At 42.0% G+C, this 14,485-nt stretch overlaps 1 protein-coding gene across 2 annotated transcripts in view; it reads left to right on the top strand.

Annotated features, from left to right (window-relative positions):
• LOC115215174 (WASH complex subunit 5) overlaps nt 1–14,485 on the top strand; it is a 229,346-nt gene that overhangs the window by 105,784 nt on the left and 109,077 nt on the right. For both annotated transcript variants that reach the window (XM_029784356.2, XM_036505410.1), the window contains exon 5: nt 707–807. In XM_029784356.2, coding sequence (XP_029640216.1) covers nt 707–807 — 101 coding nt within the window. The remainder of the gene's footprint in view (nt 1–706; nt 808–14,485) is intronic.

Genomic DNA, 14,485 nt, shown 5'->3' with positions numbered 1-14,485 from the left:
CTGGCATGGTTTCTATAACTGGATGCTTTTCATAATGCCAACCACTCCACAGAGTGTACTGGGTGCCTTTCGTGTTGAACCAACACCAATGCTTTTTATACGGCACCATTACTAGTATCAATTTTGCTGTGGAAGACTGATCTTGTGTACAGCAAGGTGCCTCTTCTTAACATTTAAATAATCACCTTTGTGTATATATGTATATGCTGTATATCTTTACTCTTTTACTTGTTTCAGTCAGTTGACTGCGGCCATGCTGGAGCACCGCCTTTAATCGAGCAACTCGACCAGGGACTTATTCTTTTGTAAGCCCAGTACTTATTCTATCGGTCTCTTTTGCCGAATCGCTAAGTAACGGGGACATAAACACACCAGCATCGGTTGTCAAGCAATGCTAGGGGGACAAACACACATATATATATATACATATATACGACGGGCTTCTTTCAGTTTCCGTCTACCAAATCCACTCACAAGGCTTTGGTCGGCCCGAGACTATAGTAGAAGGCACTTGCCCAAGGTGCCATGCAGTGGGACTGAACCCGGAACCATGTGGTTGGTAAACAAGCTACTTACCACACAGCCACTCCTGCGCCTAAAATGTGCATAAAAGAGTGTGTGCATGCATGTGCTCTCCTTCCCTCAATCTGTTACTAACAGATTATAATCTGTGTTCAACAAACTTATGTCTTTTCATTTTTTGCAGTGTGAATCTTTGTTCTTGTACGGTGTGATGCTGCTCGTGACCGATATGAAAATAGAAGGAATAATAAGAGAAAGAATACTCGTCAGCTATTACCGCTACAGGTAAGTGAAAATATGCCATAAAATGTGGCTTGTTTATTTATCAATGGAACATTTCTCTGTCCCACTGGTTAACATGTTAGTCTGATGTAATCTGACCATTTGTAGAATTTATTGTTCATCTGATATTTCATTTTATTAGGTTGTGACACATATAGTCCTCATCATCATCATGTTGACATCCACTTTTCCGTGCTTGCATTACTCTATAAGACCGATTTTTTACAGTGCAAATGCCCTTTTCTGTCATCAGTCATTACCTGTTTCTGAGCAAGTTAATATTTTCCATGGCCAGATATGTCTTCACAGAAGATTGATAAAAACACCACCACTTATATGATGGTGAGGCTCATTTACAATTATTGTGTGATGTTAAAACAAGACAAAAACGCACACATACATTGTGATACTGCACGGTTGTGAAACATGGGCCTTGAATGCAGAGGACCACCAAAATTGGAAAGAAATGAAGCTAGTGTGGTTGTGCAATGTAAGTGTGTATGAATGACGAAGTACAAATGTGTCAAGAGAAAAACTGGGCATAAGCAGAATCAAATGTAGTGTACAAGAAAGAAGGTTGCACTAGTATGGACATGTGATGTGTACGGGTGAGGGCAACCAAATAAAGAAGTGCTGATCATTTAATATGGAAGGAGCTTATGAAAGAGAGAAACTTAAGAAAACATTGGAAGAAATTATGAACATTGATCATAGGATCTTGGACCTTATAAGAGAAATGACAAAAAACCAAGAATACAGGCAATGTGTAGTTCTTTAGAAGACCTGTCCGTCTTAGGGAAACTAAAATTCTTAAAGTACAATGTGTATGTGTGTGTATATATATATATATAATATATATATATACCTTGGATTAAGAAGGAACTTTGCACCATCCACAGAACCTCCAGTTATCTTCCACATCATGTGATGATATTTCCCCCTCTATTTCATCTCAGCGTGGTTGGCGTTAGGAAGGGCATCCAGCTATAGTAACTTCGCCAGATCAGATTGGACCCTGGTGCAGCCTTCTCGCTGGCCAGCCCTCAGTCAAACTGTCCAGTCCATGCCAGCATGGAAAGCAGACGTTAAGCAACAATGATGATGAAGATATATTCTTTTACTTGTTTCAGTCATTTGACTGTGGCCATGCTAGAGCACTACCTTTAGTTGAACAAATCGACCCCAGGACTGATTCTTTGTAAGTCTAGTACTTATTCTGTCGGTCTCTTTTGCTGAATTGCTAAGTTACGGGGATGTAGACACACCAACATCAGCTGTCAAGCATAGAAGGGTTACAAACACGGACATACACACAAATATATACATATATATATATTTATACAACGGGCTTTTTTCAGTTTCCGTCTACCAAATCAACTCACAAGGCTTTAATTGGCCTGAGGCTATAGTAGAAGACACTTGCCCGAGGTGCCACGCAGTGGGACTGAACCCCAAACCATATGGTTGGGAACCAAGCTTCTTACCACACAACCACTCCTGCACCTATATATTTATATCAGTGCTTTTCAAACTTTTTGCTGGAGCGGAACCCCAAGGAAACATTCCACTGGCTCGGGGAACCCTGTGCAATAATTTAATAGTCTTATGCACACATATCTGCACAGGAAAATTAAAAATTACTACTGATTTTAGCAGTTTTGTAACTTTTTGCGGAACCCCTGGACTGTACTGGCGGAACCCTGGTTGAAAACCACTGATTTATATATGTGCACAACTGGGGCTCCTCACCCATTTCCCTCTTTTGGAACATCCCCACCATGCACCATCTCTTTAACTGCAGCATTCTGCTGCTGTAATTATATCTGAACAGAACTGCATGCTTCAATGGCTTTTCCTTGATATCACTTATCCTGCTTATTGCCCAGAACTGTTTCACATGATATATTCGTCCTTCATTCTTAATGCAATCATCACTGCCTACATTTTACATTGATCTACCCTTTTAACCCTTAGCATTTAAACTGGCCAGATTTTACCTCACTCACCTACCCTATAATGTCATTCTTAAAACATACAAGTATATCCTCAAAATCTCAAAGCTATGAGATAATGCATGATTAATTCAAAACAGGCACAGGAGTGGCTGTGTGGTAAGTAGCTTGCTAACCAACCACATGGTTCCGGGTTCAGTCCCACTGCGTGGCATGTTGGGCAAGTGTCTTCTACAATCGCTTCAGGCCGACCAAAGCCTTGTGAGTGGATTTGGTAGACGGAAACTGAAAGAAACCCATCGTAAATATGTATATATATATATATGTGTGTATGTGTTTGTGTGTCTGCGATTGTTCCCCTAGCATTGCTTGACAACCGATGCTGGTGTGTTTACGTCCCCGTCACTTAGTGGTTCGGTAAAAGAGACCGATAGAATAAGTACTGGGCTTACAAAGAATAAGTCCCAGGATCGAGTTGCTCGACTAAAGGTCGTGCTCCAGCATGGCCGCAGTCAACTGACTGAAACAAGAAAAAGAGTAAAAGAATATAAATAAACAAACATCACATTTGACAGAATAATATGAATGCTAAAGGGTTAAAACGCCAAATTATCTCTTCTCCACAACCATACCATTCTCCCTTTCCCTAGAACGCCTCTACACTCTTTCAAATTACCTAACCATACATCATCCCTGCCCCTTCTCTCTCTCTCTTACTCTCTCACCCTCTCTCTCTATCTGTCTATCTATCTCTTTTTTTGCACTGCTTTTGCAGTTAAATAAATGCTTTGGTTAAATAGATATTTATCTCACTTTCTGCTTGTGTAGTGTCAACTTTTGTGCAGGGACAATAGTATCAAATCTTGTGTAGCAAGAACTAGGGTGTCAGATATTGTGTAGGGGCTAAACTATTAAATCTATATTGACCATACAATCAACGTTTTGGTGTGATGATGATGACTAATCTCTCTCTCTCTCTCCTCCTCCTCCTCCTCCAAGAAATTCACTTTGCAATCATAGTTCTGGATTCTGTTTTCTGTCACCACTGGCGGCGCATAAAAAACACCTAGTACACTCTGTAAAGTGGTTCGCATCAGGAAGGGCATCCAGTCATAGAAGTCAAGCCAAAACAGACAAATGTTCTGGCCTACCAGTTCCAGCCAAACCATTTATTCCATACCAGTATGGAAAGCAGACATTAAACGATAAAGATGATCATTACCTTTGATCACTGAAAACTTTCTTAGTGAAATTGGATAGATTGAAACTATGTGGGAGTCTACTAAATCAACTGTAAATTTTCATTTGCTGCAGAATTAATCCAGCACCATGCTTAACATGACTACCCCTTCATCAGTATCAATTCTGTTGCAAGTATTTAAGTCAGGTCACTGACCTGATGAAGGCTTAATGTCCTCGTTAACTTTTTCCCATAGCAGTAACCAGTCAATTGTAGTTTCTGCCTTCCTGTCAAACCAGCAGTCCCAAAGGCCCCTATGAATATTTTGTGCACTTGCCCTTCATCCATTGATATACAATAAAAATAAATGTAAAAAGTTATATTTTCCTACCAGCCCAAGGATTTAATGTGAACATGAAAATCATCTACTCAATTAGCTCCCCCTTATATTTCTATCAAAGATGGCATCAACAGTCCTGGAGTTTGTAAAAGTGTCAGATATGAGCAGTTCTTAACCTCACACATCATCATATTATCATCATCGTTTCTACGGCTGGATGCCCTTCCTAACGCCAACCACTCCATGAGTGTAGTGGGTGCTTTTTACGTGCCACCTGCACAGGTGCCAGACAAGTCTGGCAAATGGCCACAGTCGGATGGTGCTTTTTACGTGCCACTGGCACGGAGGCCAGGCGAGGCTGGCAACGGCCACGATCGGATGGTGCCTTTTACGTGCCACCGGCACGGAAGCCAGTCAAGGCGGCACTGGCAACGGCCACGTTCGGATGGTTCTCTTATGTGCCACCAGCACTGATGTATAGCAAGTTTTTTTTTATCTTCACACTGGGGATGGAGAACTCATAAAACATATCTATAACTGTACAGTTCTGGGTTTGTTTGCAAAACATTTTTTTTTTTTGTTATTTCCCTCTTCAAATTTTCAATCTAAATTGTGCCAAAGAATCATTTCCTCTCAATGCCAGAAGTAGGCTAAGATAACTAAAATTAACGCAGACAGCACATAATGTCAGAAATTAATCTTGGAAACCACTGTGTGTTGCTTAGCTCAAAATATTGGAGACGCTACTTCCGATGAAGTATGTGTCTGTTACAGAAATGGAGTGGTGGTGGTGATGGTGGTGGGAGGAGGAAGACAAGAGTATTACAGGGAGTGACAGGAAGAGAAAAGAAGGCTGAGACTAATCTGTTCTGGATTCTTGCCAAGCCACCTAAGAATTAGCCACTAAAGTTAAGTGATGATCAATTTGTAATCAGGATAAATACTATAACAGAAAAATATGAATTTGAATATTAAGCTCATTGTAAAAAGCACTTCTTTATGTGATCATATATGTGTGTCTATGTTAAGTCTTTTTTTCATTCTTTTTGATCGGTTGCATATATTATAATATGTATCTGTATATATGCATTTGTGTCTATTTGTAGGACCTACTGTATGTATGTATTGGATGTATTTGTTTTTTTGGCACAAGCAGTAATGTTTTCATACAACCTTTTACATTCTGGGTTCAAATCTGTCAAGGGTGTTTTACCTTTCATTTTTCTGAGTGTCATCTAAATTAAATACTAATCAAACACAAGGGTTAATGAAATCAAGTAACCCTTCCTTTTCCCTTCTCAAAGAAAAACTAGAATGTCTTGCTCTCTGCCAATATTAAAAATCATTATTTTCTATATGTAAATATCTATGTCTATGTATATGATTGTGTTTATATATCGCTGTATGTATGCAGTGCATATATGTCTTAGTGTGTGTGAACAACCATTTCCTGATCTCATTATATGTAGCTTACTATACATATATGATCTCACTGATTGGCATCTTGGACAAGTGTCATTTCCTATAGTCTCAGGTCAACCCATACCTTTCATATGAAACTGGATAGATGGAGACTGCATAGAAACTTGTTGGATGGCTTGTACCTGTAATTCAAAGATACAGCCTCGTCATACACACACTGTTCATCTCTGATTCTGCCTAGCATTACAGTAAATGTACACGTCTATAGAATGCTCATCCACTTTTATGTTAATTCAAGGGCAGGTAATTCACTTGATCAAACAACTGAGTCCTGTATATTCCTTTTGTTACCATACTTCAGTTGAGGCACTCTGTATTTATTTCAGTTAATTTTAAATGTAACGAAGAGCTAAGTAAAATATCTTTATTATTTTATCTTTTAGCTTTTATTTGTTTCAGTCTTTAGACTGCAGCCATTTTGGGGCACTGCCTTGAATTTATGAATCGACCCCTGTACTTTTTTTTTCAAAGCCTTATACTTATTCTATTGGTCTCTTCTGCCAAACCACTAAGTTATGGGGACACAAACACACCAACACTAGTTGTCAAGCAATGATAGGGTGACAAACACAGACACAAAGACACACACATAGATATATACATGTATGTGTGTGTGTTTGTGCATAAGGGAGTGCTGAAAAGTTTCTGGTTTTGACGGTCTCGCAAAAGGCCTGGCTGGAAGTGAAACCTTCTGAGTTCTTCAGATGTTGTTACACATCGCTGGTCACAATGCGTTCGCATTGTTTTAGCCTTCAAATGATGCCACCCCGCTGGCTAAGCGAGCAGGCCAACAGAAGAAAGAGTGGTGAAAGAGTACAGCAGGGATCACCACCCCCTGCCGGAGCCTCGTGGAGCTTTTAGGTGTTTTTGCTCAATAAACACTCACAACGCCCGGTCTGGGAATCGAAACCGCGATCCTACGACAGCGAGTCCGCTGCCCTAACCACTAGGCCATTGCGCCTCCACATATATACATACAATGATGTACTGAAGAATGACCTCAGGAAGCTGAACCATTCAAGCACAATGACTAAGGAATGAGATACCTGGCACCTGGCCACACCCATGAAGACCTGTACCCTACAGCAGAAGTGTTAAGACCAATCCTTCTGGTGATGTAAAACACTCATGGCAGTGCCATATTAGTGCCCGTGCAGCACCATGTAGAAACAACCATGTAGTGCAACATGAAAGCACCCATGTGGTGCCACGTAAAATCACCCAGCACACTGTAAAGTAGTCGGTGTTAGAAAGGGCATCCAGCCATAGAAACCATGCCAAATCAGACGGAAGTCTGGCGCAACCCCTCCAGCTTACCAGCTCTGGTCAAACTGTGCATCCCGTGCTAGCATGAATAGTGGACTTTAAATGATGATGATGATGACAGGCTTCTTTCAGTTTCCATCTACCAAATCCACTCACAAGGCTTTGGTCGGCCCAAGGCTTATTCTATCGGTCTCTTTTTGCCGAACCGCTAAGTGACGGGGATGTAAACACACCAGCATCGGTTGTCAAGCAATGCTAGGGGAACAAACACAGACACACAAACACACACACATACATATATATATATATACATATATACGACAGGCTTCTTTCAGTTTCCATCTACCAAATCCACTCACAAGGCTTTGCTCAGCCCAAGGCTATAGTAGAAGACACATGCCCAAGGTGCCACACAGTGGGACTGATTAAGCTAGTGTTAGGAAGATTTTTATTCAGAACTTTTGAAAACAAGACATTTGTACTACAGAGCTGGGTCGGGGTTGCAGTCTCAGGTGGGTTGAGTGATGAATTTATATTTGTTGAGATATATAGCATTGATTCTATCCTGTTTCCAGTAAATGCATATTTTGGAGAGGTTTTTTTTCCACCCCTTTATGTTTCATACTTTGTTTTTAATTCTTTTAGCATCAATAAAATAAAGTATCAGTCATGAGCAAGGGATAAGGCATCAACTAACCTCTTCCCTTCAAAGTCGCTGGCTTGTGCCTAAATCAGATGCAATCAATTTGCCTTTAACTGTTTAACATTCAAATTACTCTGTCAAATTTAATGTTTATTTACTTTGTTTTGAAGTAATCATGCATTACCTCATCACTTTGACTCTTCAATAGTATGATTGCTTAATTTTTGAATGACATTGTAAGGTAGGTGTGAGAAGCCACATTTGATCAGTTTAAACATAAAACAGGTAGAATATTTGGACCAGATATGGCCGATTTAAATGCTAAAGGGTTAAATCCACTTAAATATTTTATTGTCTCCACCCAGTCATATCTACTTAAATCTACCCATTTCAGTATAAATTTGTATTAATTTACCATTATTATCCAAATACACTGTGTAACACGATTTTTGTCCTTGGATTACAACTGTTATTTCCTATTTGCTTACCCCTAGAAAGTATGCAAAATGGCTTGTTTCCTTCAAACATTTATTCAAACCCTAAAGAATCCCTCTCAACACATGGCTCTGATGCTCACCCACTATTACTGCTCATGACCAGGGATGCAAATATTGTCAACCACTAAGGGACATTATTGAGCAGAATATTTGCTATAACGATATTTCGGCTCAAGGTCACAAAGTGTCGCCAAGAATCAAACTCATAACCTTATGATTGTGAGTTGAACGTATATATACATATATATAATAATATAAATAATATATAAATATATGCCTATATACATACATATATGTACATACCTACATATATATACTCTTTACTCTTTCTCTTTTACTTGTTTCAGTCATTTGACTGTGGCCATGCTGGAGCACCGCCAGTAGTCGAGCAACTCAACCCCGGGACTTATTCTTTTTGTAAGCCCAGTACTTATTCTATCGGTCTCTTTTTGCCGAGCCGCTAAGTGACGGGGACGTAAACACACCAGCATTGGTTGTCAAGCAATGCTAGGGGAACAAACACAGACACACAAACACACACACATACATATATATATATACATATATACGACTGGCTTCTTTCTACCAAATCCACTCACAAGGCATTGGTCGGCCCGGGGCTATAGCAGAAGACACTTGCCCAAGATGCCACGCAGTGGGACTGAACCCGGAACCATGTGGTTGGTTAGCAAGCTACTTACCACACAGCCACTCCTGCGCCTATATATGTATATATATATATGCATATATGGGTACAGGACATCAGAAAACCATTGCCCATTTCCTTCCTAAAGACAATATGTGCTTATACATGTCTCCTCTCATAAGCTCGTCCTCCTAGCATTCATAATAATTTTTCTATCATCTTGGCTTAACATCCCTCACCGTTTGTTTTTACTGTCTTGTTCTCACTGTCCAGTTCTTGTTACCACTCTCACCCTCCGCAAAAAATCCCAGATTTGATCTAATTTGCTTTGCGGGAAGGACTGTTTCATTGAAATCACATATTGTCCTTGCCTTTGAACCACGGAGTAGATGAAACAGGGACAACTGAAGAAGGGGAATATTCTTTATGTTGCATGTCTCGTTTCTCTGTTTTTTTTTGTTGTTCAAAAAAAAGTTCATTTTACTCTGTTTTTGTTCATGTTTTCGTTTCTCATTGTTTTCAACGTTTTTTTTTTTATGTCCTGTACCCATATATGCATATATATATATACATATATATGTAGGATTTTCAAACCTATTTATCTAATGTTTATTTATCGACAATGCCGTCCCCAGTCAAATTCCCTCACACCGCTTATTGTCACGTGTCCCTTGACCTCTCTCTCTAACTAACCCTATCTCTCTCCCGCTATGTCCCCCCTTCCCATAACCATCATCGCCATGGTCCTCTATGTCCCCCCCTCCCCAAAACCATCATCGCCATACATAAAAGAGCAATCGCATTTATCGTTAACCCCACTCGCTTCAAAATATCTGAAGAATACGCACAGATCATGAATGGCTAAAAGTTAAGTGAATCGTCCAACCTCGCTACGACTACCTTCTTTCTTGCACTTATCCTTATTCTTTCTCTATTCTTCAATTTCCATCTCATTGTATTGTCCCTCATTCTTTCAGTATTCCCTCATTACCCTGTCTAGCTCAAACATTTTTTTTTCGTTTAGACTTGTCTCCAGGTTCATAGCCACTCTGATTTTTCAATTTTTCAATTTTTCGTTTAGTATTGTCTCCCGATTCATACAAACCCATTTGCTAGCTCACGATTAACAGAACCTCTTTACTCAGCTACGGTGTTATATTAGCTATCAATAATGATATTCCCTCTGATTTTTCTGATTTTCAAACCTATTTATCTAATGTTTATTTATCGACAATGCCGTCCCCAGTCAAATTCCCTCACACCGCTTATTGTCACGTGTCCCTTGACCTCTCTCTCTAACTAACCCTATCTCTCTCTCGCTATGTCCCCCCTTCCCATAACCATCATCGCCATGGTCCTCTATGCCCCCCCCCTCCCCAAAACCATCATCGCCATACATAAAAGAGTGATCGCATTTATCGTTAACCCCACTCGCTTCAAAATATCTAAAGAATACGCACAGATCATGAATGGCTAAAAGTTAAGTGAATCGTCCAACCTCGCTACGACTACCTTCTTTCTTGCACTTATCCTTATTCTTTCTCTATTCTTCAATTTCCATCTCATTGTATTGTCCCTCATTCTTTCAGTATTCCCTCATTACCCTGTCTAGCTCAAACATTTTTTTTTCGTTTAGACTTGTCTCCAGGTTCATAGCCACTCTGATTTTTCAATTTTTCAATTTTTCAATTTTTCGTTTAGTATTGTCTCCCGATTCATACAAACCCATTTGCTAGCTCACGATTAACAGAACCTCTTTACTCAGCTACGGTGCACCCGCCTTCCCACACCCACCACGCATGCCGGAAGTTCCTATTCTCTTCCATCCCGGGGTTGCTTCCCATGAAGACTGCAAATGCTCTCACCATCCCTACCCCTCCCTACCCCTAGTCTCGACCTATGTAAGGTAATGTTCATACAGTGCAAAATATGAAAGGCTAGCGTTATGCAGGTTGTACTGAAGGCTACTTTACTACTTCATTTCTTGCACATGAATTCTGCCAAATGCGAGCTTTCTTTTCACGTACACAAAGCTACTGTCCACCGTCCCAGGGTCTCTAGAGCCCATGCCTTCCACACCCTCAGGGTTGGCACCCTCAACGTTGGCTCTCTGAAAGGTAGGTCTGGTGAGATAGTCGAGATGCTTGAACGGAGATGTGTGGATATATGTTGCATGCAAGAAATAAGGTGGAGAGGAGGATCAGCTAGGTTCCTCACAGGCAAGGAACGCAGGTACAAGATTTTCTGGGCAGGGAACACTGACGGGGTTGGTGGCGTGGGTATACTTATCGCTGAGAAATGGGTAGATAAAGTAATTGAGGTAATCAGAGTAAGTGACAGAATACTTAAGATTAGATTAGTGCTTCATCATAGTTTAGCAACCATTATATCAGCCTATGCTCCTCAGTCGGGGCTACCCGATGGACAGAAAGACCGATTCTATGACACTCTACTGCAGACTACCTCATTGACGAACGACAGAGACCTTATCTTTGTGGCTGGTGACTTCAATGGTCACGTTGGACGACATGCTGGGGGCTTCCATGGCGTACATGGAGGCTATGGCTATGGCTCCCGCAACGAGGAGGGAACCAGGCTGCTGGAGTTCTGCGATGCAAATAATCTTATGATTTGCAACACTAACTTCAGGAAACCTACCAGCCACCTAGTCACTTACCAATCGGGCCAACATACCAGCCAAATTGACTACATCCTTACAAGGCAAAGGGAGAGATGGCTGCTTATAAATGCCAAAACCTTCCCAGGTGAAGAATGTACCCCACAACATAGACTGGTAGTTAGTGACTTTAGGATCAGGACTAGGAGGACAACCAGAAGACGACAAATATGGAGAAGAAGGATCTGGAAGCTTAAAGATCCTGCAAATGGACAGAGATTTAGGGACATATTACTTGAAGCCTCTGATGAAGTAGAAGGGGATAGAGCATCACAGGGGGTAGAAGACAGCTGGACGTTTCTAAGGGACAACCTGCTGAGAGCCACTGACCAGATCTGTGGCTGGTGCAAAGTCCCCTCTCGACCTAGAATAACGTGGTGGTGGAACAATATTGTAGACAGGGCTATTAGAGAAAAGAGACAGGCTTGGAAGGTCTGGAAAAATGGGGGTAGCAGCGAATTGTATCAGACTGCCAAAAGAGAAGCTAGGAGACAGGTTTATTTAGCCAGAGGGGAAGCAGATAAGAAAAAATTTGCCAATGTTCTGCGCCGTGAGGACCAAAGACTGGAGGTGTTTCGTGTTGCAAGACAGTGTGTGAGAGAGAATCGTGATGTGGTAGGAGGGAAGTGTGTTCGCATGGAAGATGGTTCACTTGCGCTAAATGAGGATGCAAAGAGAGAGGTTTGGAGATGCCACTATGAAAGGTTGCTGAATGAAGAAAATGAATGGGATAAAGAGAGTCTGCTGAATGTTGACCCAACAGAGGGACCAGCTATCCGAGTTGATAGTTCTGTGGTAGCTAAGTGTCGGCTATAGCCTAGTCACCCATATAGTTAATCAGGTGATACACAAAGGGGTCATACCCAATGACTGGTGTAGCAGTATAATAGTCAACTGCTACAAAGGTAAAGGTGATGCCCTAGATACAAATAACTACAGAGGTATCAAGCTGTTGGACCAGGTGATGAAGGTTACGGAGAGGGTCATAGCCCAACTAATTAGAGAGAGAGTTAGTTTAGATGAGATGCAGTTTGGGTTTGTGCCAGGGAAAAGTACTACTGATGCTATATTCATGGTAAGACAGCTGCAGGAGAAATACCTAGCCAAAGATAAGCCCCTGTACCTGGCTTTTGTTGACATGGAGAAAGCCTTCGACAGGGTCCCCCGATCCCTTATCTGGTGGGCAATGAGAAAACTAGGGATAGATGAATGGTTAGTGAGAGCTGTGCGGGCCTTGTATAGGGACGCCGCTAGTAGGGTGAGGGTTGGAAATGAGTACAGTGAAGAATTCCGGGTAGAGGTAGGGGTCCACCAAGGCTCAGTACTCAGCTCCCTCCTATTTATCTTAGTCCTCCAGGCAATAACGGAGGAATTCAAGACAGGATGCCCTTGGGAGCTCCTCTATGCTGATGACCTTGCTCTAATTGCTGAGTCGCTATCAGAACTGGAGGAGAAGTTTCAGGTGTGGAAACAAGGATTAGAATCGAAGGGCCTTAGAGTCAATCTAGCTAAAACCAAAGTCGTAATCAGTAGGAAGGTAGACAAATCACAAACACCTTCAGGTAGATGGCCCTGCTCGATCTGTAGAAAAGGTGTAGGTAGAAACTCTATAAGATGCACCAAGTGTAAGCTATGGACACATAAGAGATGCAGCAATGTCAAAGGAAGGCTAACTAGGAAGATGGTTTTTGTATGTGGCAGATGCTCAGGAACAATAAACACTGAAAATGCTCTGAGACCAACTTCCGTCACTTTCCAGGGAGAAAAACTAGAAATAGTTGATAGTTTCCGTTACCTAGGTGACCAAGTCAGCAGCGGGGGCGGGTGTGCTGAAAGTGTAACTGCTAGAGTAAGAATAGCTTGGGCAAAGTTCAGAGAGCTCTTACCTCTGCTGGTGACAAAAGGCCTCTCGCACAGAGTGAAAGGCAGACTGTATGATGCGTGTGTACGAACAGCCATGCTACATGGCAGTGAAACATGGGCCGTGACTGCTGAGGATATGCGTAAGCTCGCTAGAAATGAAGCCAGTATGCTCCGATGGATGTGTAATGCCGGTACTCACACTCGGCAGAGTGTAAGTACCTTGAGAGAAAAGCTGGACCTAAGAAGCATCAGTTGTGGTGTGCAAGAGAGACGTTTGCGCTGGTATGGTCATGTGGCGAGAATGGATGAAGATAGTTGTGTGAAAAAGTGCCACACCCTAGCGGTTGAGGGAACCTGTGGAAGAGGCAGACCCAGGAAAACCTGGGACGAGGTGGTGAAGCACGACCTTCGAACTTTAGGTCTCACTGAGGAAATGACTAGAGACCGAGACCTCTGGAAGTGTGCTGTGCGCGAGAAGACCCGGCAGGACAAGTGAGTCCACAACCCGTGGCTTTCTACATGGGATGGAGCCAGCCTACGTATGCATACCTTCCCTTCTTGGGACACAAAACTCTACTTGTGAAGACGTGTTGAGGCAAGTGAGGATCAGAATCGAAATCGATCAATGGAAATTGCGGATGTGCTACCTTCTTGGGACACAAAACTCTGCTTGTGAAGACCCATTGAGGCAAGTGAGGATCAGAATCGAAATCGATCAATGGAAATCGATCAATGGAAATGGCAGATGTGTTACCAGTGCCGGTGGCATGTAAGAGAACTTTCCGTTTCGCGACCGTTGCCAGCACCGCCCCGTTTCGTGTCCGTTGCCAGCCTCGCCTGGCCCTCGTGCCGGTGGCACATAAAAAGCACCATCCGTTCGTGGCCGTTTGCCAGCTCTGTCTGGCACCAGTGCGGGTGGCACGTAAAAAGCACCCACTACACTCACGGAGTGGTTGGCGTTAGGAAGGGCATCCAGCCGTAGAAACACTGCCAGATTTGACTGGGCCTGATGAAGCCTTCTGGCTTCACAGACCCCAGTAGAACCGTCCAACCCATGCTAGCATGGAAAACGGACGCTAAATGATGATGATGATGATGATGATGTATGCATATATTTATATATTATTTATATTAT

This window comes from Octopus sinensis, linkage group LG8, assembly GCF_006345805.1.
Source record: "Octopus sinensis linkage group LG8, ASM634580v1, whole genome shotgun sequence".
In the NCBI taxonomy this organism is placed as follows: domain Eukaryota; kingdom Metazoa; phylum Mollusca; class Cephalopoda; order Octopoda; family Octopodidae; genus Octopus; species Octopus sinensis.
Note: the sequence above shows the minus strand (reverse complement) of the source record. Positions and strands in the feature narration are given on the sequence as shown.